We start from the raw sequence: 21,942 nt of genomic DNA on the forward strand, positions 1-21,942 counted from the left end.
AGCCTGTTTCTTATTATTTTTTTATTTTATTGTAAAATCGTATAAAGTTGTCAAATGTACTTTAAAACATTGTCTAATTTAAATAACAAATATATTTGATCAGTATAATTTTTAATCAGTAGGAACAATTAAAGATGTTTTTTATTGTGAAGTCGTTTAAAATTATCAAATATTTTTAAAAAAAATTGTTAAAAATAAACCTCTCCAGTTCTGAGTTAACTAGTAATAATTTTGTAATTAATAAATTGTCACAACGTTAAATTAATGAAAATAAGCCACCTCAAGTTGTGTGTCAACATAAACTACGACATTGTGTGTGACTAAAACTAACATTTTTCAAATAGGGAAATGTTGCTTATAATTAAAAATTCTGCTTCGTCATTAATTGCATTAATTTATTCCGAATAAGTTATCGAAATAAAAAAATAAAACAACCGTTTTGTTCCAAATGAAATGTATCCTTGCCAAAAACCGAATCATTAATAATATTTTATAACACTCTCTAGTCTATAGGATTATTTGAGATTGAATATTTTTCCTTGACACTTACGTAAGAGGTTTCTTATTTTTAAATGTGTAACCTACCTATTCTATTTTCGTTGACGGCGTATTTCTATTTGTGCGGCTCCTTTAACCAAAATGATTTAGCGGTTATTTTGTTGTTTTTTTTTTTTCTTGACGAATTATTCACCGTTAGTTTTGATTAATCCCGTAGAAATTGGCGGCCGTAATTAAACAACCTTCGACGTGAAATATAAATATCGGACAGACGGACAATTTTTATGTTCGCTTAATTGTTGGCCCGAGTCGTTGTAAATGTGTGTGCACTATCGAAACGCTAATGGAAAAACGTAATAATATATTTATTCCTTATGACTGTATTTAAAATTCGCATTAGTCGTGTATTAATTACGTATTAATTATTCTGCCGCGTAGATTACATATTTGTTTTCTGCTTTTAACATTTAAAGACAAATATCGGAGACGATTCCATGAAATTATTATCAAATATTTAATATACACGTGATGTGTGCACTGTAAGAATCATGTGGTTAGTCGGTGATGTATGTGCGTTTAAGAAAACCACATTTACCATAACAATCACTCATCATTTGTCCGCGTTGTTAAATGACAATGATCAATTTTTCAAATTAAAATTATAGGGCCGTTATGTAACCGGCAATTACGCCAGCAGTGCTAAAAATAATAATAATAAAAAAAACCGAAAGATCTCAACACAACGAATTGTAAAAGTTGCAGTGCGTTAATTGTCAATTGAATAATTTGTGGCACATGTGTTCGAACTGATTGTTATTCATCAAAGATCATGAGATGAGATAATTAAAACAAATGCATCAGTTTGTTTATACTTTTGCTATTTTGCATACCGACTTACGCGTTTATCGACGCATCTGCCTTTAAAATAGCGTATTCTCACGTAATTTAGTTGGTAAATTATGTTTTATTATAATTATAATCTATGTTTAATGTATATATTTGTTTATGTTGATTTTTATCGTAGTTTGCGTGGAATTAACATGAAAGTCATTAAATAAAATTGAAATTTATCTCTTTATGACATTAATTTATTGGGGGATTAAAAAATAATATCAGAAATTTAAAGGGAATGTAGTAGAGTCTTATAATATGATGAAAAGAATGAATAAGAATCCACAAAATTGTACAATCGTCAAATTTAAATCAAAATGTACCCAATTTTTAAATAAATAATATGTAAATTGAATATTAATATATTGTCTAAATATAACAGTATAATTTATGGCCGTTAGAAAAATTCAGTAAGCAAGTTTATATTATTTTTTTTTTTTATTTTATTGAAAAATCTTTTAAAATCTAAAAAATTTCAAATTTAAATAAAAATATATTGGGTATAATTTTTAGTTAAATAATGTATTAATTTTGATATTTAAAGGTTACTAAATGTTTCAATAGAATTTATAATTCTTGGCCAAAATTATTTTATTGTAAAAGCGTTTAAAATTGACAAATAATTTAAAAAAAAGAGTCAAATTTAAATAAAAAATAAATTTATATATCCAGTTTTGAGATAAATAATGTATTAATTTTGATATTTAAAGGTTGATAAAGGTTTCAATATATTTTATAATCCTAAATTAAATAAGCATATATTTATTATCTTATTTTACTGTAAAATCATTTAAAAATTATCAAATATATTTTAAGAATATTAAATTTAAATAAAAAATAAATTTATATACCCAGTGTTGAGTAAAATAATGTATTAATTTTGATATTTAAAGGTTGCTAAAGGTTTCAATATAATTTATAATCCTTAGGAAAATTAAGTTTGCATGTTTTTATTATTTTATTTTACTGTAAAGTCGTTTGAATTTATAGAATATTTTTTAAAAACGTCACATTTAAATAAAAAATAAATTTATAATACCTAGTTTTGAGTTAAATAAGGTATTAATTTTGATATTTAAATGTTGCTAAAGGTTTCAGTATAATTTATAATCCTTAGTTAAGCATGTTTTTTTATTTTATTTTATTGTAAAATCGTTTAAAATTATCAAACATATTTTAAAAACGTCAAATTTAAATAAAATAAATAAAATGTATATACCCAGTTTTAAGTTAAATAAATAATTTTGGTGTTTAGAGGTTGCTAGAAGTTACAATATAATTATTAATACTTAGGAAGAATTAAATAAGCAAATTTTTATTATTTTATTTTACTGTAAAATCAATTAAAATTATCAAATATTTTTTAAAAATATCAAATTTAAATAAAAATAAATTTGTACATTCAGTTTTTATATAATTTATATTGTTTTCTTTATTTTATTTTGCTGTAAAATTGTTTAAAATTATCAAATATTTTTATAAAATATCAAATTTAAATAAAAAATAAATTTATATACCCAGTTTTGAGTTAAATAATGTATTTATTTTAGTATTTAAAAAGTTGTAGAGGTTTCAATATAATTCCTTAAGCACGACATCGGTGTAATTTAAGAACACCCCACATATTCAAACTAAACAAACCGAAATGATACATCATTGCTTATAATGTGGAGCAGATTCGGTAGTTGAATGGCCCTGCGGTGTGATTCGGCAGGAACAAGGCACTGTGCGGGCAATTTTGCAATTTAAAAAACACATCCGAACGCGAGGGTCCAGCCTTGGGGGTCATCCGAATATTATCCATCAATCTAACGCGTGTCCTCCTTTCGAAAAAAAATCACCACCTCATTTTTTTTTTCGTGTGTGACAATTTGCCAATGCAGGATCTGTTAGTCCAAAGTCCGGTAGCCGTATTTTACCTGCCTTTGACGCCACGGAAAAATGTTTACTCCATATAAATATGTAATTATTAATTTTGCTAAATCGACCTTGCCTGCTATTTCCACTGAAACGTGCGTGTACAACACAAAAGATGTAATTTAAGAATTTCCTTTGTACGGATCGAATTAAACAGATGTTTGGGATTTTGTACATGGCAATAATGTGGCCTATACTATACATGTATTGTTCGTACCTGCTATTATTAAAGTGTATTTTTACTAAATTGACGTGCACACTAATAATCTGTTGTGGCTGAAATGTCAAGAAAAATTGTTAATATCGTGTGAATTCAGTTTTGGAAACGATACTTCGTTTAATCAGCCAACACGTGTTGGAGTTTTAATCAAGTGAGGCAAGGATACCATTACTTAAATAACAAATCTGAATAATGAAAAAATCCAATTATCGACTGCATTTTGTTGTAAATACTCTTAAAGTAAATAATGCGTCAAAACATATTTGTGTGTCAATAGCTTAATATTTATTGCACATTTACAGCTATATTTAGATTTACTTTTTCACTGATACCTAATTTAATCTAAAAATGATTTGATTCACATTGAGAAAAATGCAGCTTATGATAAGTGTACATAATTGATTTCTTGTGTTACCACTTACAATTATGCTATTTTATATTTGCTTTTATGTTTATAATTTAATTCACTATCGTATTACTTCTAAAATAAATTACCATTTAATGTAGTTTATTGTATATTTTTTTAATTGTTGTTTTATATATATAATTACATGTAGTCTACACACGAAACTTAACTTAATCTAAATTTTTGTTAGAACATTTTATACGGAATAAAAACGTAGTAGATAACAATTTTGTTTGAAATAAACTGATTTATATGTTTACAATAAATTAACATTGAAATTATATACATACATATATTTAATTAATATTAAAATTCCTGTTAAATGAATAATTAATTTTATCGGACAAACTAATTTTGAAGCCGATCAAACAAAAGACGTTCTTTTACACAACTGAATGTTTATTTACACAAAATAGTTGAAAATAACCGTCACTACTGAAAATAAATTCCTAATGGTTTAGTTAAATTTAATTAAAACTCACAAATGTATTTTAATAATCAAGTTGTTGAAGATTAAAATAAAGCAGTTTTGTTTGCTTACTTAATTATTATTAATTATGTAATGTATATCAAGATTATTTTTGTTGGATAAGCAAATTGCCCGAAAAAAATATGTTTTTATTCAAATAAGTATTCCTTTTGAGCGGAAAAAATATAATTTTTTTCTTTATATTATATTTAAAACAAAGAATTAATTCAAATCAAGGTTTGCTATTAATTATATCTGATAATTATCTTGGTACTTATTTCTAACGAGTGCGTATGGAATTAGTTATCAGTTGCTAATTATATCCAGGTCGAGTACATTTTGTTAAAAAATCTAATTATACGCAGAAGATTATTTAAAGAAGAAATCCAACATTCCACCAATACCTCTTTTAAAAATTTGTTCAACTTATTTTGCCTGAGTTCAAAATTTCCATAGTGTTATTATGTTATAAATAAATACTCATTCAGCCTTTTTTGTAGTCTCTTTATAAGTTTGTATTTTATGATGTTAACCTTGATTTTTCATTATTATTGGTGTCTATTATTTTATTTATATTCACTATTTAACTTAATAATATCTTCTGTTGATTTTTATTAATGAGACTCATTATAATTTGTGATAAAGAACATTTAACATCTACTTAAACCATCCTTTATCTTGTATCTCTGCAAGAACTCCACAACATAAACAAAATAATTGTTTTGAATGTACAAAAATTGATAATTATTCGACTATTACTATTTTAAATGTATTAGAATAGTTTGTAAATGACGATGCATTGTTGCAGTGGATTCTGAGATGTCTATGGCGGCGAACAATCCGCTTTCGGCAACGCTGATCACCAACAATCCCGGAAGCGTGGCTGCCATCAGCCAGCACTGTGCCATATGTGGAGACCGGGCGACCGGAAAACACTACGGGGCAGCCTCCTGCGACGGCTGCAAGGGTTTCTTCAGGAGGTCCGTCAGGAAGAACCATCTGTACACGTGCAGGTAATGTCACGACCGTTTTTTTATGATTTCTTAATTTTTTACATTAATTCATAAATAACATTGTCAAAAGTTAACAAACACTTAATTGGTTTGACGTTCGCGGTTAATTATTTCTTAGCTCTCAAGGTAACTCGTTCTGGGTATTGGTGTTAATGGGATTTTGATTCCGTGAAAATATGCTCTTAAAAATTTATTGTTTTAGGATTGTGTTTGTCCTAAAGTCCGCGAGCCTGAATGTATTATTATATTTTTAGGATTTGCGTCATTAGGGATTTCTGAAAAAAAAAACAAATAACTTGAAATAGATTTTTGAATATTATTAGTTCGTTTCGAATACATAATTTAACTTTCGACATGTCTCAATACTGGATTTTTCAAGTTATAATTAATATGTGCATCACAATTCTGTTTCCTTTCATTTTATTATAATTAATGTCTTTATTCATTTATTAGTTGGTTTACTGCGAACGATTCATTCTGCTCATGCTTGTTTATTTTTATAAACTTATCGTGTATGCAAATTAATCTTATTTGATACAGAAAGTTAATTATTTAATTAGAATAATCGATATGTGGCAATATGACACTTTTATGATATTAGTTAAATAAATTATTTTTTAATGATTCTAGAAAGAGACTTATTTTCTACATTAAGACCTTGTTAGTTACAATTATGTTTAATTATGCAGATATTAACTGTATAAATAAATATTTTAATGAAACAGAAATTGTAGTGTCCAATGATGAGGCACTTTTTATTAATTGCATGAACGTAATGACTAATTAAAAACACAAAACTTTATGATAACATATGTGTCATTGCAATAGTTAAACTAAATTATACATTAATGACAATAAAAATGTTTTGTTACAGATTTAACAGGAATTGTGTGGTGGACAAAGATAAGAGAAATCAATGTCGATATTGCAGATTGAGGAAATGCTTCAAAGCTGGCATGAAAAAAGAAGGTAATACACGTTTCCTCCCATAACATGTGTTAATGAATTAAATGTAACCATTTTGTGTTGCAGCTGTGCAAAACGAAAGGGACAGAATCAGTTGCAGAAGACCAAGTTACGAAGAGAACAACCAAAACAATGGTCTGTCCGTTGGATCCTTGCTGAACGCCGAAATGTTGTCGAGACAAGTTGGTGCCGCATTAGAGGTTGGTAGTACTAATCTGGTACAACTCATTTGTCATTCTGGTATCTGGCAAATTCCGGTTAAAGTTTTTTTACGGGTTGTATCTTCATTTCCTCTTGATTTTTGTGGTTTTGCCTTGAGTATATCACATATAAGGAAACTCGTAAATATTGTGATCTGCTTTAGTAAGAGTATTCTCTGGAATACCATGCCATGCATGTTATTATTGTCAATTGTGTCGCAATATTCTCTGATGATTGCTGTAAAAATAGCGCACAATTTGTAAGATGCCATTACTTCTGAATGTGTTTGTTTACTTCTCATTTATCATATCAACATTAATCATTAAAGGCAATTTATTTATTTAATTATCAAATTCAAGGCAAATGTGAATCACTCCTTAAATACGCAATATAAACTATAACTAAACTGTATACAAAAAAACTGTTTGAAATGCAATGCCACTTTAAACTAATATTGTATTAATTCATTGTTTCCAGCAAATGGGCCCAACGCCAGTAAATGATCACGACTTGTCGAATAGACAGTTAGCCAATATTAATGACGTATGTGATTCAATGAAGCAACAATTATTAATATTAGTAGAATGGGCTAAATATATTCCTGCCTTCACGGATCTCCAACTTGATGACCAGGTAATTACAAAAATTGTCCGCAAAACGGACTTTTTCAACATTATAACTGTTCACACGTTTATTTTATATTTATATTCATATTAACCATATAATAATTTAACATAACAACCGAAAAAACATGCTGATGAGGAATAACTTAAGAAAATATGTCAATGAATATCTCACGGCTTATACAATCTCTTCGGCACGTTGTGCCGCAGAAATATTTCGTCAATGGCCAAAAATTTTCCGCTTGTAACCTGGTTTTGGAAGATTGTCGCAAAAAAAAAAGACACAACGGCGGCGGTTTTAACACCGGTTCTTTCACGTGACACACGACAGTCGGAGGAACAATTTATAACGCCGACCACATATAATTACGTATTTATAATTTTGTTAAAAATAATTATGTAAGGCAATTTTTTGGAAAGGAATCCCCACTTACTCGGCCACCGACACGGACAACATATCATGTCGTGTTATTAAAGCTGTACAATTTCACTCCAGGTGAAGAGAAAAAATTAACTAGGAAATTAGCAGCAGAACTTTCAATCACGGATGATTCACGTGTTCGCCAAACAACGTTTGGAGGTCAATGAGCCTCCTTCTGTGGCGAGATTCCCCCGATGCAACACGTGTATTCAGCCGGTTTTTCGCACAGGTGGAGAACTGTGTCATGTCTACACGCGTTATATAAAATCCTCGCTAAAGTTCGGCACCGTTTTGTTGTCGCGAAGGTGCTATTTGGAATAAGGCTAATAATTTGTGTTGTTTGTTGTTTTGAAACTTCATTGCGAGCAGGATTTTGCAATTAATATTCTATTTTGATCGTGTTTCGAACAAGGAAAAATGCCAAATTCAACACAAATAAACGTTTGTGTACTATTAAGTAACATACATGTTTTTCCCAAGTATTTTTAAATTAAATATGTTAGATTGTTGCCACTCAAAAACAATTTATTTTCGCCAATTTAACACATGCAGACGGTGCATGATAGGAAAGTAGCGTCTACAATTTTTTTTAAGGTGAAATCGAAGCATTAACAAAATTGCTAATTAGGTATATTTACCTTGAAAGGTTTTTATAAAATGGTAATTTATTCATATTTAAGTGATTATTTATTTATTAACTGGAATAGTGTTATAAAAATAGCATAATATGTGATTCATTTTTTTTTTGGATCAAGTTATTGAAAAGTTGGAGTGGGTCGCAGGAAAACAAGCGCCTGTTTTCTTTATTTCCAACTGCGCACATGGATAACGAATCACCGGATCAATCAATTCAATGGTAAATCGCCGCAATGAATGAACATATTTCTGGTGGTTACTCACTTAGCTATGTTAATCGGTTGTGAGTAATTTTCGTCATTCATTCACTTATTTTCTCTGTTTTGCATTACAGGTGGCCTTATTAAGGGCACACGCTGGCGAGCATCTGTTACTTGGCCTGGCCAGGCGCTCCATGCACCTCAAGGACGTGCTGCTGCTGGGAAACAATTGCATTATCACGAAACAATGCCCAGGTAAAGAGGAATTGGCATTTTTTGATTGGATTTTTTTTTTCTCCAGTAATTGACTCCATGAAAAAGACACGACAATGACAGGACTTTGTTTAACATTTAATGGTTTCGCTGTTTTAGATGAGTCGGTCTTATTCATGGATTTAGCTGTTGTACTCACCACCCGTTTTGGATTTTTGTGCATGTTCTCATTACTCATTCTGTTATATCATAGCTATTACTAAACTGGAGGTGATAGCTATAGGCACACTTTAGCTTATTGAGCATTAATATATCTATATTCCAAAACTTTCAAATGAATGGTTATATTTTATATGCCAACATCACAGTGGTTTAAAATTATGCATCTGGGCAGACGCTTCAGTACGTTTTTACAAGTTAGATATATAAATGTGATTTACTTTACGTTTACGCTTTTGTGACTGTAAGTGTACATTATACCCTACTGATAATAAACAAAAGTAAGATGCCAAATAACCACAATTCAAAATGTTCAATTTTAACACAAATAAATGTACAGATAGACACTTTTGTATTACTTTATGTTGGTGGCAGTTTGTTTGTAGTATAGATGTTAACTCATAAGTACAAAAATCCAATCTCATCACAGCTAACAAAATTAAAAAAAGAAACCCATTCAAAACATCTAATTCAATTTGATCACTTTGCAAAGATGTCTTGAATGAGTGATGGCAACATCATAGCGGTAAAATCGTGTTAATGTTGCACATCAGTTCAAAAATTAGTCTGTATTTTTGCTTAATGGCATGTTCGTACATTTAGTCATTTTTTGAGCATGGTACAGCATGTCTGGGGTCTTAGATTGCCTGTACAAAATTTTGTATGTGCCATTAACAATAACTGGTGGAATGGTGGATTTTAAGGAACAACATGTCGAAGTTACGTACGAATTTTAACCTGCATTTTATTTGTTGTACATTTCCTTGTTAATTTTTTGTTTATGAAGTCCACACGCGTATTTGCTTTGAACGGGAATTGCGTGTCTGTAATTACATCATTTCAAAAACTGTAATTTGTCTTTCTAATTGACGTTTAAATATCTTAACATACATAAATCTCTGTTATTACGTAGAAATGAAGGATTTTTTTCTACAATTACATGTTAGGAGTAATTATTCCAACTGACGTTCGTCATTTACATGCGTCCGATTATTGCTACCATCAAAATATGCAAAATCATTGCCGCAAGGATGAATGTATTTTTAAAACCACTAATTTAAATTATTCATAAATTATATACATATACACACACACATACACACACACTTAAACCAGTGAAATTCACGTACAGGTGTAATAATAAAAATTTCATTAACTTGGGCCCCAGATAATGTACCATTGTAAGTGTAGCCGTAGATGAGAGATATACCTACTAACATTATTGTGTTTTGTCTTGCACTACTTTTTTGGGAACATGGATTGTGTTTAGACATTTAAGCTGGCTGAGCTATATTATAATATTAAGTATTTGAAAATGTACGAACCATACAGTGAGCAAAAATAATAAATTAGGACGGTTGTCCACCGTAGCTGCGATGTTACCAGATCAAAGAACTTTATCACCAGATTTGAGCATCGCCCGAGTTGGTACCAGGATCATGGACGAGTTGGTGAAACCTATGACAGAGGTGCAAATCGACGATACGGAGTTCGCATGTCTTAAGGCCATCGTGTTTTTCGATCCAAGTGAGTGTTCAATTTTTATTTATACTTATACAATATATCCAATGATTTAAAACGTTACTTTATGGCAAAATAAATTGTTTTACAATTCGTTACAGACGCAAAAGGTTTGAGTGAACCTGCTCGTATCAAGGCCCTGAGGTATCAAATTCAGATCAACCTGGAAGACTACATTAGTGATCGACAATATGAGAGCAGAGGAAGATTTGGCGAATTGCTACTCACATTGCCAGCACTTCAGTCCATAACTTGCCAAATGATTGAACAAATTCAATTCGCTAAACTGTTTGGTATGGCTCACATTGACAGCTTGCTTCAGGAAATGCTACTGGGAGGTAAGTTAAAGCCATTGTTAATGCCTGCTTGTTTTCTGTGACTTGATCTATATGTTAATTGATGTTCCAAAATTAATATGTAATAAACAAATTAAATAAGAATAAAACAAACGTTTCTCTAAATGACTATCATATAGATTCTGGAATGTCTTGCATGTTTCATTCTTAACATTCATTGTAATAAAGAAAGTTTATTAAATTACTATTAATCAATTTTTTACGTTATACTTGGTAGAGTTAATGATACTTAATTTCAATTTATTGCCGTATGTAATGTAAATACGTCTAATTAATAACTAGAAAAATATAATTGTCAACGCTGATAATTACAAGAAGATTATAAATAGAGCAATTACAGTTAATTAGGCGCATCACACGCTTGCCTCGCTTGAGGATAACAAGTTTTTTAATTTTGTTTTTTTACTGCCTTTAAATAATGACCTGAAATCAGAATTTGTATTACTTCAGATCGTTTTTCACCACATGCTACACTCGCACTGCTTCGTCATCCGCTTTCACACGATTGTTTTCCTTTTCCGACCTATGTGCAATGAATTTTAGCTGCACCCAAAACGAATGCAACTAAGTAAAATACAGAACCGTTTTTAGGAGCCAGCGGAGAAAATAATCCGGCTCTGGTGGTACCGGCCCAAGCCAACACCAACTACCACAGTACCAGTGATTCGGCCGACAGTCCGATCACATCACCGACCACAACTCCCAGTAGTCCAACTGATCATTTGATCAACGGTAACATTAACAGTCCTCCAACAAGCGGAGCCACAACAGTGATGATCATGAGCGAGATCACCAACTTGGACGATCCTCCATACGCCATGGACTTTAAACAGGAGCCTATTCATGAAGAACCTACTTATTAGGTATTAGCTTAGTATAAATTTGTTATACTTGGTATTAGGTTAAAAAACATACAAATACAACGGCCCCAGGTGGGCTAAACAAATAATTAAAATAAGTTATAGAGTAACATATTTTATGTACCCATGTAAATATTATTCTTTTTCTACAATATATATACCGACAATATTTTTATTGTTAATTGTGAACAATCATATTGATTGACTTGATAGAGCTAATGTGAATACAATATCTATTCTAATTGTAAAATTCGGTTTAGGAAGTTGTATTATAGATATAGTTATTGGGTTTAGGAGCATATTTTCATATACACATCACATTATTTTAGCCTATAATTATTACATATAATATATAGTCTTCCAAGAAGGTGCTACAGATATTTTATATAATGTTGTTGATTCTTGTATAGAGTGCTTATGATGGCTGTGAATTTGAATTGTTAATGTTACTGATGTATATTTTTAAGTAGACAGATTTACTTTTTATCAAACAAAAGAAAATGGTACAGTATACTTTTTATATTTTGATATTTATATTTAAAAAGACACCTTTGCTCAATTGTTTTTCTGTATATTTAGCTAAATGACAAATCTTTATATTATGTTATTAATTTAAGACATTACTTTAGTTTATGTATGTTAATTAATTTGAGTTTAATTTTATTCTTTTATTTTTAAATTTCCTACATGCTAAAATATGAATACAACTGTTAAAAGCAAGTTTGTTTAAATTGGTTTGAGTAATTTAATGATTAGGTATTGGTTACCGTTTGCCAAATGACTATTTTAAAGTTGTGTTTTTATTATATTTGCTTTTGATTAATGGAATCTGAAAACATATGTGTCAGATTTACTCTGTAATATTTACAGGTTGTTTTGTAATATAAATCTATTATGTTCTCAGGATCCACTACTCAACTTTTTGTGATATAAAAATTGTTGGTTGTTACATAATCATCATATATATCATATTAAAGTATGCCAATATTAGGTTATATTTTGCATTGTTAATTAAGATATAATACAATTTTGTTATGTAAATACAAGATATATTAGATAAAATTATAAATTGGCATTATATAATGTAGATATTGTTGATTTTTAGTTCTAATTACAAATGTAACTAACATTTAGGTGATGTTTTGTAAAAAGGCTGGAGGTGGCAATATTATCTTTATTTCTTTAGTACATATAATTATTTAAAACTGTTAATTCGTATTTTATTTCTAATCCCCATTTATTGTCATTTAACAGAATTTAATTATCTTACAATTTTTTAATAAATTATAGTTTAATAAATTAACAGTACCCAATAGTTTAAATCCTATGTTTTTAATTTATGGACGTTTTTTTATTATTACAGGAAGTATGCTATTAACTAACTTACTTAAACTAATTGAATTAATTTACTTCAATAAATCTTCGACGTCAACACGTTTTCTCTTTTTATGATTGGTAACCATACAGGGAGCTTCTAGAGAAGATATGGATTCAAAAAGCCATTCATTCAGTTTGGCTCTTGCTGTGTGACCATCCTTAAATAGCTTCCGTTCTAACAAATCCAATTTATGTTGAACAGAAGGATCAGACACAGAGTTGTCTGCTAAATCCATTAATTGTCGAAATCTCGTTTTAAATGTCTATAATTGAATTATTTGATAATTACAGTATTTCACTTGTGCAAATTACTTACATGTACCAAAATATCTTGAACATCTCCCCTTGAATCAAACGCCTTAGCGTGTGATCCCAGTTCGTAAAAGTATAAACTAAATTTCTGTAAATCGACTGCCGTGGCGTCAGCCTTTAGGATCTCTCTGTAAGCTTCCTTGTAGATTTTTGGTAACTCGGGATGAACAACTGGCTGTCGACCAAGGGATATTTCCATTACTAGCCACATAGGAAGTTCCAGATTTGTCCCCGCCTTTAGATTTTTCTCTTCAGCAGACGGATTCAAAGCTCCTACAATATGAACAGGGATATAATATTAAATATTATTATTAGGTTGTATAATTACCCATTTTGGGTACGTCCACCAAAAATTTGCATGGTGTTCTCTCTTGTGTTGCTAATATATCGTCTATAGAAAAGTAATTAGGACTATAAGCAACAGGTAACGGCATTATTTTAACTATTCGAATCTGTACACATAAACATAACCTCACTTTTTGTTGATAGTTATTAGAACTACCTTAGCGCAAGTCAAGCGGCCGACGCTGAAAGTGAATATCCTGAAAAACAAAAAAAAATAATAATAAAAACTCATTGAAATATTTATTTATCTATTTTCTTGATATAAAAAATATGTACTTTCTTATGTTTACCAGCAATTAAAGTAAATAAATGTAATATTTTTGAAAAACATTCCTTGTTGCTCTTGATATCCTTCAGATTATTTTTATTTATTGAATTTCTTTAAGTAGTACCAATAAACATGTCCTAGATTTATAAGTTATTCAAAGAGTTTGAATGTTTTTGCGTTTTGATAAATATTGTTTTTCAAAAATGAGCGATGAGCGATTAGCGATGTTATTTGTTATAATAAATATTCATTTAATTTCAAATATAATATAAATAATAGTTATGTAACATAATAATTTCCTATGTTTATTATTATTGCAGATTATTTAAGATATTGATTATTTTTTGAGTGTTTACATGATATTTCAAGTACTACAAGCATTTCTAATTAAAAATAAAAGAAAATAATAATTATAGTTAATGTTTAAAGCTAGTTAGAAAATTTTTACAATTTGTAATAGCATTCAAATTCACCTTTTCGATAAGAAAATATATGGTAATTACATAATTTGAGTTTTAATAACTCTTGATTGATACTACCTTTCATTTTCGTCTTATTAAGCTCACCACAAAAAAAATCTGACACATCCATGACAACAACGGCACGCATTAATTCGCTTTACAATCAAACAATTACAAAATTTTAAAAATGCTATTAAAATTTACGCTTAATGGTCAGGGTCAGCCTAGGCTTGAGAACGCATATGAGAGAAGTTAACCAGTCTCCGGCAAAGGTAATAAGAACAAGCTTTAACAATACCACAGTCCGTACAATTCTTATCTACTATTTAAAATTTTTCTTGCTCTTTAACATTATATTAAACCCGACAGTCTTTCCACATCCAGTTTATTTACTCATAAATTGCAATGAAGATGTTAATTTCACTTTTCATACTTATTGGTTGTTCTTTATGTTCAGCAACAGGTAAGTGAAAACAGTCTTTATTAATATGTAGAGAGCTTGGTTATTTAAAATTTTCTCAGAACGCATTTTTAATAGTTATTTGTGTTTTGATCGACGTGAATATTAATTGCAACTCATATTATTTATAATATTTATGTTAAGTAATTAAACTAGATAAACAAAGTGAACTAGCAAATCATTATAATTAATAAAATTATTTTCCAGAAAATGTTTTGGACTTATTACCGCCAATTTACGGCATGGACGATTTCGATAGCTGCCAGACTAGTGTCAATGAGTTCTGTGAAGTAAAATTTAAACTGACCACGTTAAAAAATGATTCTCAAGTTTGGAAGGCGATTCTGGTAAGTACCTTTTAATTAAGATGCTGATGTATTTTGACATAATTCGCGGATTATAACACTTTTTAAACAGGTTTTTATTGCCACATTTGGCACAATACAAGAAAAACCAGTGACAAATTATGCATTAATTGTGTTTAATGCTTTTAAGATTAATGATCGAGCATCTTTTAGGACACCAAAAATAATAAAGCCATGTTCGATCACGACAATTTGAATCGTTTGATGTGCCTGGAAAAAAATATTAATAAATCATTGAGTGAAGTTACGGACAAATGGGACACGGAATACTCATATCTGGATTTGAGATTTAACGTCGACAATGTTATATGCAAAAATTATGTTGGTTTGTTTAAAATTGACCTGTATGATTATATTTTTCTGTAAGACACTTATTACATTAATATTAAATAACTTGTTCATGTTACATTAATTTCAGAACATCTTTAGCTATTTACATTGCTTTTTTGGCATATGCCACCTATGCACACCACAAAAGCGGTGAAAGTGGTAAATAATCCGCAACGACTCTCATACATTTCTACATCCTTTAATTTTTAGTCAATAAACACATAAAAGCCTTTTCTGTCTGGTGCAACTGGAAATTGGCTCTTAAAGATAACCAAAACACAGACTTTCAAAAATTAAAAATATTTCAATACGTAAGAACTATCTCAATGGTCTCTGTTGTTTTGTGTCACAGCCAAATGAGCGTTGGAACTGCCTACATAGAAAATACGGAGTATTTAGAAAATGTATGACACCTTGTACTATATAATAGATTCTAGCATTAATAATTTAATTTCAATTGCAGGCTTACAAACATCCCTTGCTCTCCTTAGTTCCAGCCTTTGACAGTTATGTGGTACAAATATTTTTCGTGATCTCCGCCTGGTTATTGTTGATACAGGTGTATGAAATTAAAGAGAAACACGGGGAATTCACGTTAAAGTCTGCTTACACAATTTTTATCAACAGAGTATTAAGGTAAACATTTCCATTCTTATTATAAAAACGAGTTTTATAATTAAGTAATATAAATGAAACCTTTTTGGACAAATTTTTTAATTGGTTGCTTAATTTAGATTATGGCCCAGTTTGATCCTCATGATTTTGCTACACAAAAGTAAGATCAGTTTCAAAATGTACACCGGGCCATTTATGGAACTGTTAGTACAGGATCACAATAACTGCAACAATAACTGGTGGCAACCTCTCTTATTTGTCAATAATTTATTTTTGGAATCCAAAGAAATGGTAACGTTATTAAATGTGATAGGAACTGAAAGTGTTTTCATTGTTAAATTTTAGTGTAATGTAGCCACTTGGTATCTATCAGTAGATACTCAACTGTATCTTGCATCACTAATAATATTGTACATCATGATAAAATACAATTTGGGATTAAAGACCCTTATTGCACTTTTTAGTTTTATAAGTTTAATTTATGCAGGTGTAATATATTACAACCATGTTGATATGGTAGTTCAAATTGGTCCAGAGTAAGTTATTTAAATAAAAAACATATAAATTAAGCTGACATGATTATTATAGGATTAGCAAATTGGAAAAACTCATATCCACTCGTTCAATAGATATTTTGTACTTCTCTACAATTGCCAACACCAACACCTTTATTTTGGGCCTCTGTTTTGGGCTTATATATTATAAAAAAACTCGTAAAGAACAATATCTATATAACAACAAAGTAAGTGTCATCCCCCACTCTTTTTTCACCAACCACCATCATTAATAAAATTTGTAGACAATGTCTGTGATATTCTACCTATCTGGATCGCTATCATTTATCGTACTTTTCATAACCAGCACTTATAACCATCGAGGTGTACTTGGTGCTTTGGTTGGCTCATTGCTAAAACCAATATTTTGTTTGGGAATATGCATATTCCTGCTTGGCGTTGCCGAGGGCAGAGGAGGTAATGTATCAGTACATGCCACACCATTTTATTAATTTTACTTACCGTAGGAATTGTAAAAAAAATATGTGAAGCGAAAATATTTAGTGTGGTGGCCAACTTCACTTACTGCACGTATATATTTCATTTTGCTGTCGTTTTCCAGAAACACATCACACAGAGAAACCTATTAAATCTCAACATGTTTACGCTCGTAAGTAACACATGAAACAATTTTTAATACAGAGATTTTAGTTATTTTTTTGTTGTAGATGTACATATTTTTGACTGATGTATTTCAGTCATTTTGGGTTGGATTCGTGATGTATTTTCTCATAGAGAAACCAATGCAAAACTTACAAAAGACTTATGGACCAAAGACTTCAAAAATTGCCTACAAAACATGTTAAGTATTAAATTAAATACTTGTTTTAAATTTTTATTTTAACTTTTTTAATTATAATAGCATGTACTTTGGAAATTTGTGTAAAAAAGTAGAGACTGTCGGCAAGGATGGTACAATTTTTGTATTTTATTTTTAATAAATAATTGAAAAGTGTGCTAACCATATTTTTTTAAAACATGAGTCTATTTATTGCAACTATGTTTTCAAATTAACAGAAAAATAATAGTAAAATAATCTTTACATTACATTGTAATGTAAATGTATATAATTAATGTAATAAATAGTTGGTTACAAATTTTCAAACAATGCTTTACAATTAAAATGATATTACAATTACTTTTTTTCACAAGACGACAAAAAATTACAGTTTGTCTGAGAATAACTAAATGAAAACCTTGTATTCATTTTGTCTGCAAATATTCATACCTCTTAAATTATTAATAAGTGTTATACCAATATCACGTCCTTGTTTTACGTGCAGATTAACAGTAAAAGTACAGATCATGCATAATTGCCTATGGATTATCAACTCTATAGTAATATGAAATAATCTTGGATTAAGAACAATGAAACCACTTAAAAATAATAATAACTGAAAAATAATTATTATTTATAAATAGATGCATTCTGTTCAGTGTACGCACTGGCCATCACGTATTACTCTATAGTATACATCAGAAAATGCTTATTTTTTAAACATTTCGACACTGTAATGTCATGGATATGTCCTGATTTTCAAGTGTAAATGTATCAACTTTTATTTTGTCGTTTTATGCATGTATTGATGTGATCGTGAGTGGTAATTTGGTAGTTGTATGCACTTTCAGTTTGGATTACATAATTTATATATTGTTAATATCGTTAATGATCTGATGTGGGTTTAAGTAAATTACATTATTCATTAAAAATCAAGGATTGCCACTCTCATTTTCATAAGAAAACACAAACTACTTCTTAATTTCGTTGTAATTATATTATAAAGTTAATAAATTTAAAAATTGGATTTATGATGGAGGTTATAAGCGGAATTGTCAAAGCGTTAGAAATAATACGTTCAATTATACATTTTAATTGGCTTGTAAAAATAAAAGAATAGCAAAATTAAAAGAATGCAGACTTGCACTTTCGGACGTGTAGAATCAAATGAAATGTTCTACTCGTATTTCTTCGAATAATAAAATGTTACTGTTCTGTACAGTGATTGTGATAATTGTCGGTATCAGTTTAGAAGTAAAAAGTGATTTAATTCCAGGTGAGAGAACTGAGAATATTTGTGATTTTACAAAAAAGAAATGATTAATATTGAACACACCAATTAAAAAGGTATTCTGGAATTTTTTTAGATGACATATACGATGAATTTCCTCCCATTTTTCATATCGACGATCAAAACAAATGTCACCAAGAAAACAAGCATTTTTGCAGAGTTTCCCTAAAACTGAACCCCATCAATGAATCATCTGAAATATGGAAGAGCATATTGGTAAAAATGTTAAAATTTTTAAAATTTAAATACATTATAAGATTTCTTTTAGAAAACCAAAGAAAATATTAATTATTATAACCACGACGAGTTGTTTTATGCAATATGTGTGGAGGATGCTTGTCCCCAATATCAAATAGAACCCAATCACATTGGAGACGTAATAAGAAAATGTTATTCTAAAAAACATCAACATTTGGGACTGGACACAAAAGTTGTTGACTATAATTGCAAAGATCATATATATGAAATTGGAAATTATGAAATTATATTCATGTAGGTTTAATACATTTTTAAATTGTGATAAATTACTCTTTACATTTTAGGTGTTCTTTTGGACTGTATATGTCATTAGTTCTCTTTGCCACTTATTATGACTATAAACATGGGAAACACAAAACGGTTAAATTTGGAAGTAAGTAAACTTATTACCACATTGATAAATATATTTTATAAACAAATAATTTTAGTGGACATAATTAAAAGCCTGTCAATAGTTACGAATTGGGAGAAGATTAAAAAAATAAACGAACAACCAAAACTTCGATGCATGCAAGGCATCAGATTCTACACAATGTTGCTGGTAATATTTTGCCACACTTATGCCAGTTTTATTGGAGGATATGTGCAAGATACTAAATATTTAGAACAGGTATAAAATAATTATTAAAATTAAACTAATTAAAGGTTATTAAATTAAAAAATATTCTGAAATAAATCTATTGACCAAAGCGAAATTTCAGCATTAATTTGCAGGATTTCAAAAATTTTGCATCTGGTTATTTTTGTCAACTTATATTCTGCACATTTCATCAGAATCTAATTAAAGTTTTTACGTCACAATGCTGAATTTTATGCATACTGACAATTTTACTTATTAATCATTCATTTTTACTTAATATGTCTTGTTTGTACTTCATTCGTTCCACTATAATATGCAAACAATATGTTCCATTGATCTTTTGAACAAATATTCAAAAATAAATTATTTAAAAAGTTTATATTATTTTCAGATATACTTGAATCCCCTAAGACATATGTTGAACAATTGGTTGGTGTTTCTGGTCCAAACATTCTTTTTATTCTCAGCTTGGCTACTCTCCTATCACTTCTTTCAAACACTAGAGAAATCGTCAGTATCTTTAAAAAGATACGTCACACTAACATTTATTAACAGATATTTAAGGTAACTTTTAGAAATTACCCAACAATATTTTACTAATTTTTACTATTTGCTTTAGAATTATACCTCCAGTTTTTCTTATAACCACCTTCGGATACAGCACATGGATTTTTAATTTCTTATACAATGGACCAGTAAAAGACCAATATTCTGACTTGGAATACAAAATTTGCCAAAAAAATTGGTGGACGACACTATTGTTTATTAATAACATATCTACAGAACCTGAGATGGTAACGTGTTAAAACATTTTCCACACCAAAATACATTTGTTTCATTTGCAGTGTTATTTTATTACGTGGTATCTGTCTGCAGACACACAACTGTATTTACTATCGTTGTTAATTTTCTCAGTCATATGGAAATTTAGAAACAGAGCTTTTTCTATTATATCAATATTTATAGTGGTGGGCATGGCAATTCCTGGCATTGTCGGTTACATATTTGATTTGGACATAATTTTCAGAATATCACCAGAGTAAGTTAATTCTGTGTTAAAAGTGAACATTTTACACATTTTGACGTTTCAGGAACTCCAAACTAAACAATTTCAGAACGTTTTTATTTAACGCCACTTACACATCAACTTATTCAAATATGGCAACTTACATGATAGGGTTAATGTTCGGATATATTTATTACAAATGCCGGCAACGTAGAATATTTGATAACAAGGTAAAAGTGTTTATTGAATTATCGACTATTAATTAACAATGTTTTCTGGTTTTAGATTAAAAAATTACTATGGTGGATTTTATTTTTGGGCCTTCCCATAATGGTTGTAAGAATTACGTGCTACCAATATTCCAGATTAACTTCGGCTCTGTTAATAGTGATTTTACGTCCACTTTATTCCATTGGAATTGGAGTCGGAATTTTAGGAATGAGCGAAAAAATAGGAGGTAGTACTTCGATTAATATTGAGTATCTAATTTATCACTTTATTATTTCAGGCTATGCACAAAGTGTGTGTGAATGGAGGCCAGCAATATTTATGGGAAATTTCACTTACAGTACATATGTAGTCCATTATGTTTACGTGTTTTATAGAACAGCAACAGCAACTAAACCTTTGGTTGTTTCTGATGGCATTTTGGTCAGTAATTATTTTACTATTATTGTTCTATTTACTACTAATAATAATAATAAAACAATTTTAGCTTCGATCATTTTTAATAGACGCCACAATGTCATTTTTCCTCGGATTTCTGATGCACATTTTAATTGAACTGCCCGCATCGCAGCTACAGAAGCTATTTGTGCCACAGGTTAAGAAGAATAAAGTGCTCAACAAAATCGAATAACAATTTACAAAGATATTTTTGTATACAATATTTTTTCGCCATTTATATCAATTGTAAAAATGGTGAATGCGCACAAATTTGTCACAATAAAGAGTAATCACAAAAATGTTGTATATAGAATATTAACATAAATATATAGAATATAATAAAAAATACACATTACAATTATCTTCACTGATGATCAATGAAAAGTAAAGATAAAAATCGATTTAAAAAAATTTTATTTTAATTATAGATCTCTATTTATATTCAATAAATCAATTCGCTTTCAATCTAATTAATGTTATGTACCCTTTACATCATTAATTTACAAACAAAAAATATAAATAAACAATTATGCACTGACAATATTGGCACCTTGAGTCTATATTAATCGAAAATATATGTTTGGTGCACTTTAATACATTAATTCTTTTAATTATTTTATTACGCAATTTTGTTTTGCGAAACACG

The 21,942-nt window shown here is 29.4% G+C and overlaps 4 protein-coding genes across 13 annotated transcripts in view; 3 read left to right on the top strand and 1 right to left on the bottom strand.

Annotated features, from left to right (window-relative positions):
• LOC109599515 (hepatocyte nuclear factor 4-gamma) overlaps positions 1-12,842 on the top strand; it is a 38,568-nt gene extending 25,726 nt beyond the window's left edge. For 4 of the 8 annotated variants that reach the window (XM_020015515.2, XM_020015512.2, XM_049963191.1 and 1 more), the window contains exons 2-9: positions 5,210-5,414; positions 6,289-6,383; positions 6,447-6,580; positions 7,059-7,214; positions 8,596-8,716; positions 10,247-10,420; positions 10,516-10,752; positions 11,350-12,842. In XM_020015515.2, the coding sequence (XP_019871074.1) occupies positions 5,210-5,414; positions 6,289-6,383; positions 6,447-6,580; positions 7,059-7,214; positions 8,596-8,716; positions 10,247-10,420; positions 10,516-10,752; positions 11,350-11,633 (1,406 nt within the window). In that variant the 3' untranslated portion in view covers positions 11,634-12,842. The remainder of the gene's footprint in view (positions 1-5,209; positions 5,415-6,288; positions 6,384-6,446; positions 6,581-7,058; positions 7,215-8,595; positions 8,717-10,246; positions 10,421-10,515; positions 10,753-11,349) is intronic. The other 4 variants (XM_020015514.2, XM_020015516.2, XM_020015513.2 and 1 more) reach the window with 4 other exon arrangements.
• On the bottom strand, positions 12,790-13,835 carry LOC109599517 (DNA replication complex GINS protein PSF3). The gene is made up of 3 exons (XM_020015518.2): positions 13,648-13,835; positions 13,324-13,592; positions 12,790-13,270 (listed from the first exon to the last, which is right to left on the bottom strand). Exons 1-3 carry the CDS (start codon positions 13,751-13,753, stop codon positions 13,037-13,039), a joined length of 609 nt encoding a protein of 202 aa, XP_019871077.1. The 5' UTR covers positions 13,754-13,835; the 3' UTR covers positions 12,790-13,036.
• Positions 13,836-14,559: 724 nt separating this feature from the next.
• On the top strand, positions 14,560-17,673 carry LOC109599500 (nose resistant to fluoxetine protein 6). 3 transcript variants are annotated; one of them, XM_020015501.2, is made up of 13 exons: positions 14,560-14,665; positions 15,061-15,200; positions 15,372-15,580; positions 15,637-15,707; positions 15,759-15,952; positions 16,012-16,184; positions 16,283-16,454; positions 16,509-16,699; positions 16,752-16,905; positions 16,963-17,134; positions 17,185-17,327; positions 17,386-17,518; positions 17,580-17,673. In XM_020015501.2, exons 2-13 carry the CDS (start codon positions 15,096-15,098, stop codon positions 17,609-17,611), a joined length of 1,749 nt encoding a protein of 582 aa, XP_019871060.2. In that variant the 5' UTR covers positions 14,560-14,665; positions 15,061-15,095; the 3' UTR covers positions 17,612-17,673. The 3 variants fall into 3 exon arrangements, with proteins under 3 accessions (XP_019871060.2, XP_049825365.1, XP_049825357.1); XM_049969408.1 differs by lacking the exon at positions 14,560-14,665 and adding an exon at positions 14,702-14,856 and having other exon boundaries at positions 15,271-15,580; XM_049969400.1 differs by lacking the exon at positions 14,560-14,665 and adding an exon at positions 14,702-14,856.
• Positions 17,674-18,610: 937 nt separating this feature from the next.
• LOC109599509 (O-acyltransferase like protein) lies at positions 18,611-21,586 on the top strand. The gene is made up of 12 exons (XM_020015508.2): positions 18,611-18,771; positions 18,863-19,002; positions 19,055-19,278; positions 19,329-19,417; positions 19,473-19,654; positions 20,016-20,188; positions 20,244-20,418; positions 20,470-20,663; positions 20,716-20,860; positions 20,916-21,087; positions 21,139-21,281; positions 21,346-21,586. Exons 1-12 carry the CDS (start codon positions 18,663-18,665, stop codon positions 21,487-21,489), a joined length of 1,890 nt encoding a protein of 629 aa, XP_019871067.2. The 5' UTR covers positions 18,611-18,662; the 3' UTR covers positions 21,490-21,586.
• The last annotated feature ends 356 nt before the right edge of the window (positions 21,587-21,942 follow it).

The sequence above is a fragment of the Aethina tumida genome, chromosome 1, assembly GCF_024364675.1.
Source record: "Aethina tumida isolate Nest 87 chromosome 1, icAetTumi1.1, whole genome shotgun sequence".
NCBI classification, from domain to species: domain Eukaryota; kingdom Metazoa; phylum Arthropoda; class Insecta; order Coleoptera; family Nitidulidae; genus Aethina; species Aethina tumida.

Bases quoted from the DNA above. Each gene is read 5' to 3' on its own strand.
- LOC109599517 (XM_020015518.2), bottom strand. From the start codon at position 13,753: ATGCCGTTACCTGTTGCTTATAGTCCTAATTACTTTTCTATAGACGAT. The intron at 13,593-13,647 runs GTAATTATACAA...TTCATATTGTAG, and splicing joins GGTGGACGTACCCAAAATGG to GAGCTTTGAATCCGTCTGCT. The intron at 13,271-13,323 runs GTAAGTAATTTG...ATTCAATTATAG, and splicing joins TTCAAGATATTTTGGTACAT to ACATTTAAAACGAGATTTCG.
- LOC109599500 (XM_049969400.1), top strand. From the start codon at position 14,799: ATGAAGATGTTAATTTCACTTTTCATACTTATTGGTTGTTCTTTATGT. The intron at 15,201-15,371 runs GTAAGTACCTTT...AGCATCTTTTAG, and splicing joins AAGTTTGGAAGGCGATTCTG to GACACCAAAAATAATAAAGC. The intron at 15,708-15,758 runs GTAAATAATCCG...TTTAATTTTTAG, and splicing joins CCACAAAAGCGGTGAAAGTG to TCAATAAACACATAAAAGCC.
- LOC109599509 (XM_020015508.2), top strand. From the start codon at position 18,663: ATGAAATGTTCTACTCGTATTTCTTCGAATAATAAAATGTTACTGTTC. The intron at 20,664-20,715 runs GTAAGTTAATTC...TTGACGTTTCAG, and splicing joins ATTTTCAGAATATCACCAGA to GAACTCCAAACTAAACAATT. The intron at 21,282-21,345 runs GTCAGTAATTAT...AAACAATTTTAG, and splicing joins TTGTTTCTGATGGCATTTTG to CTTCGATCATTTTTAATAGA.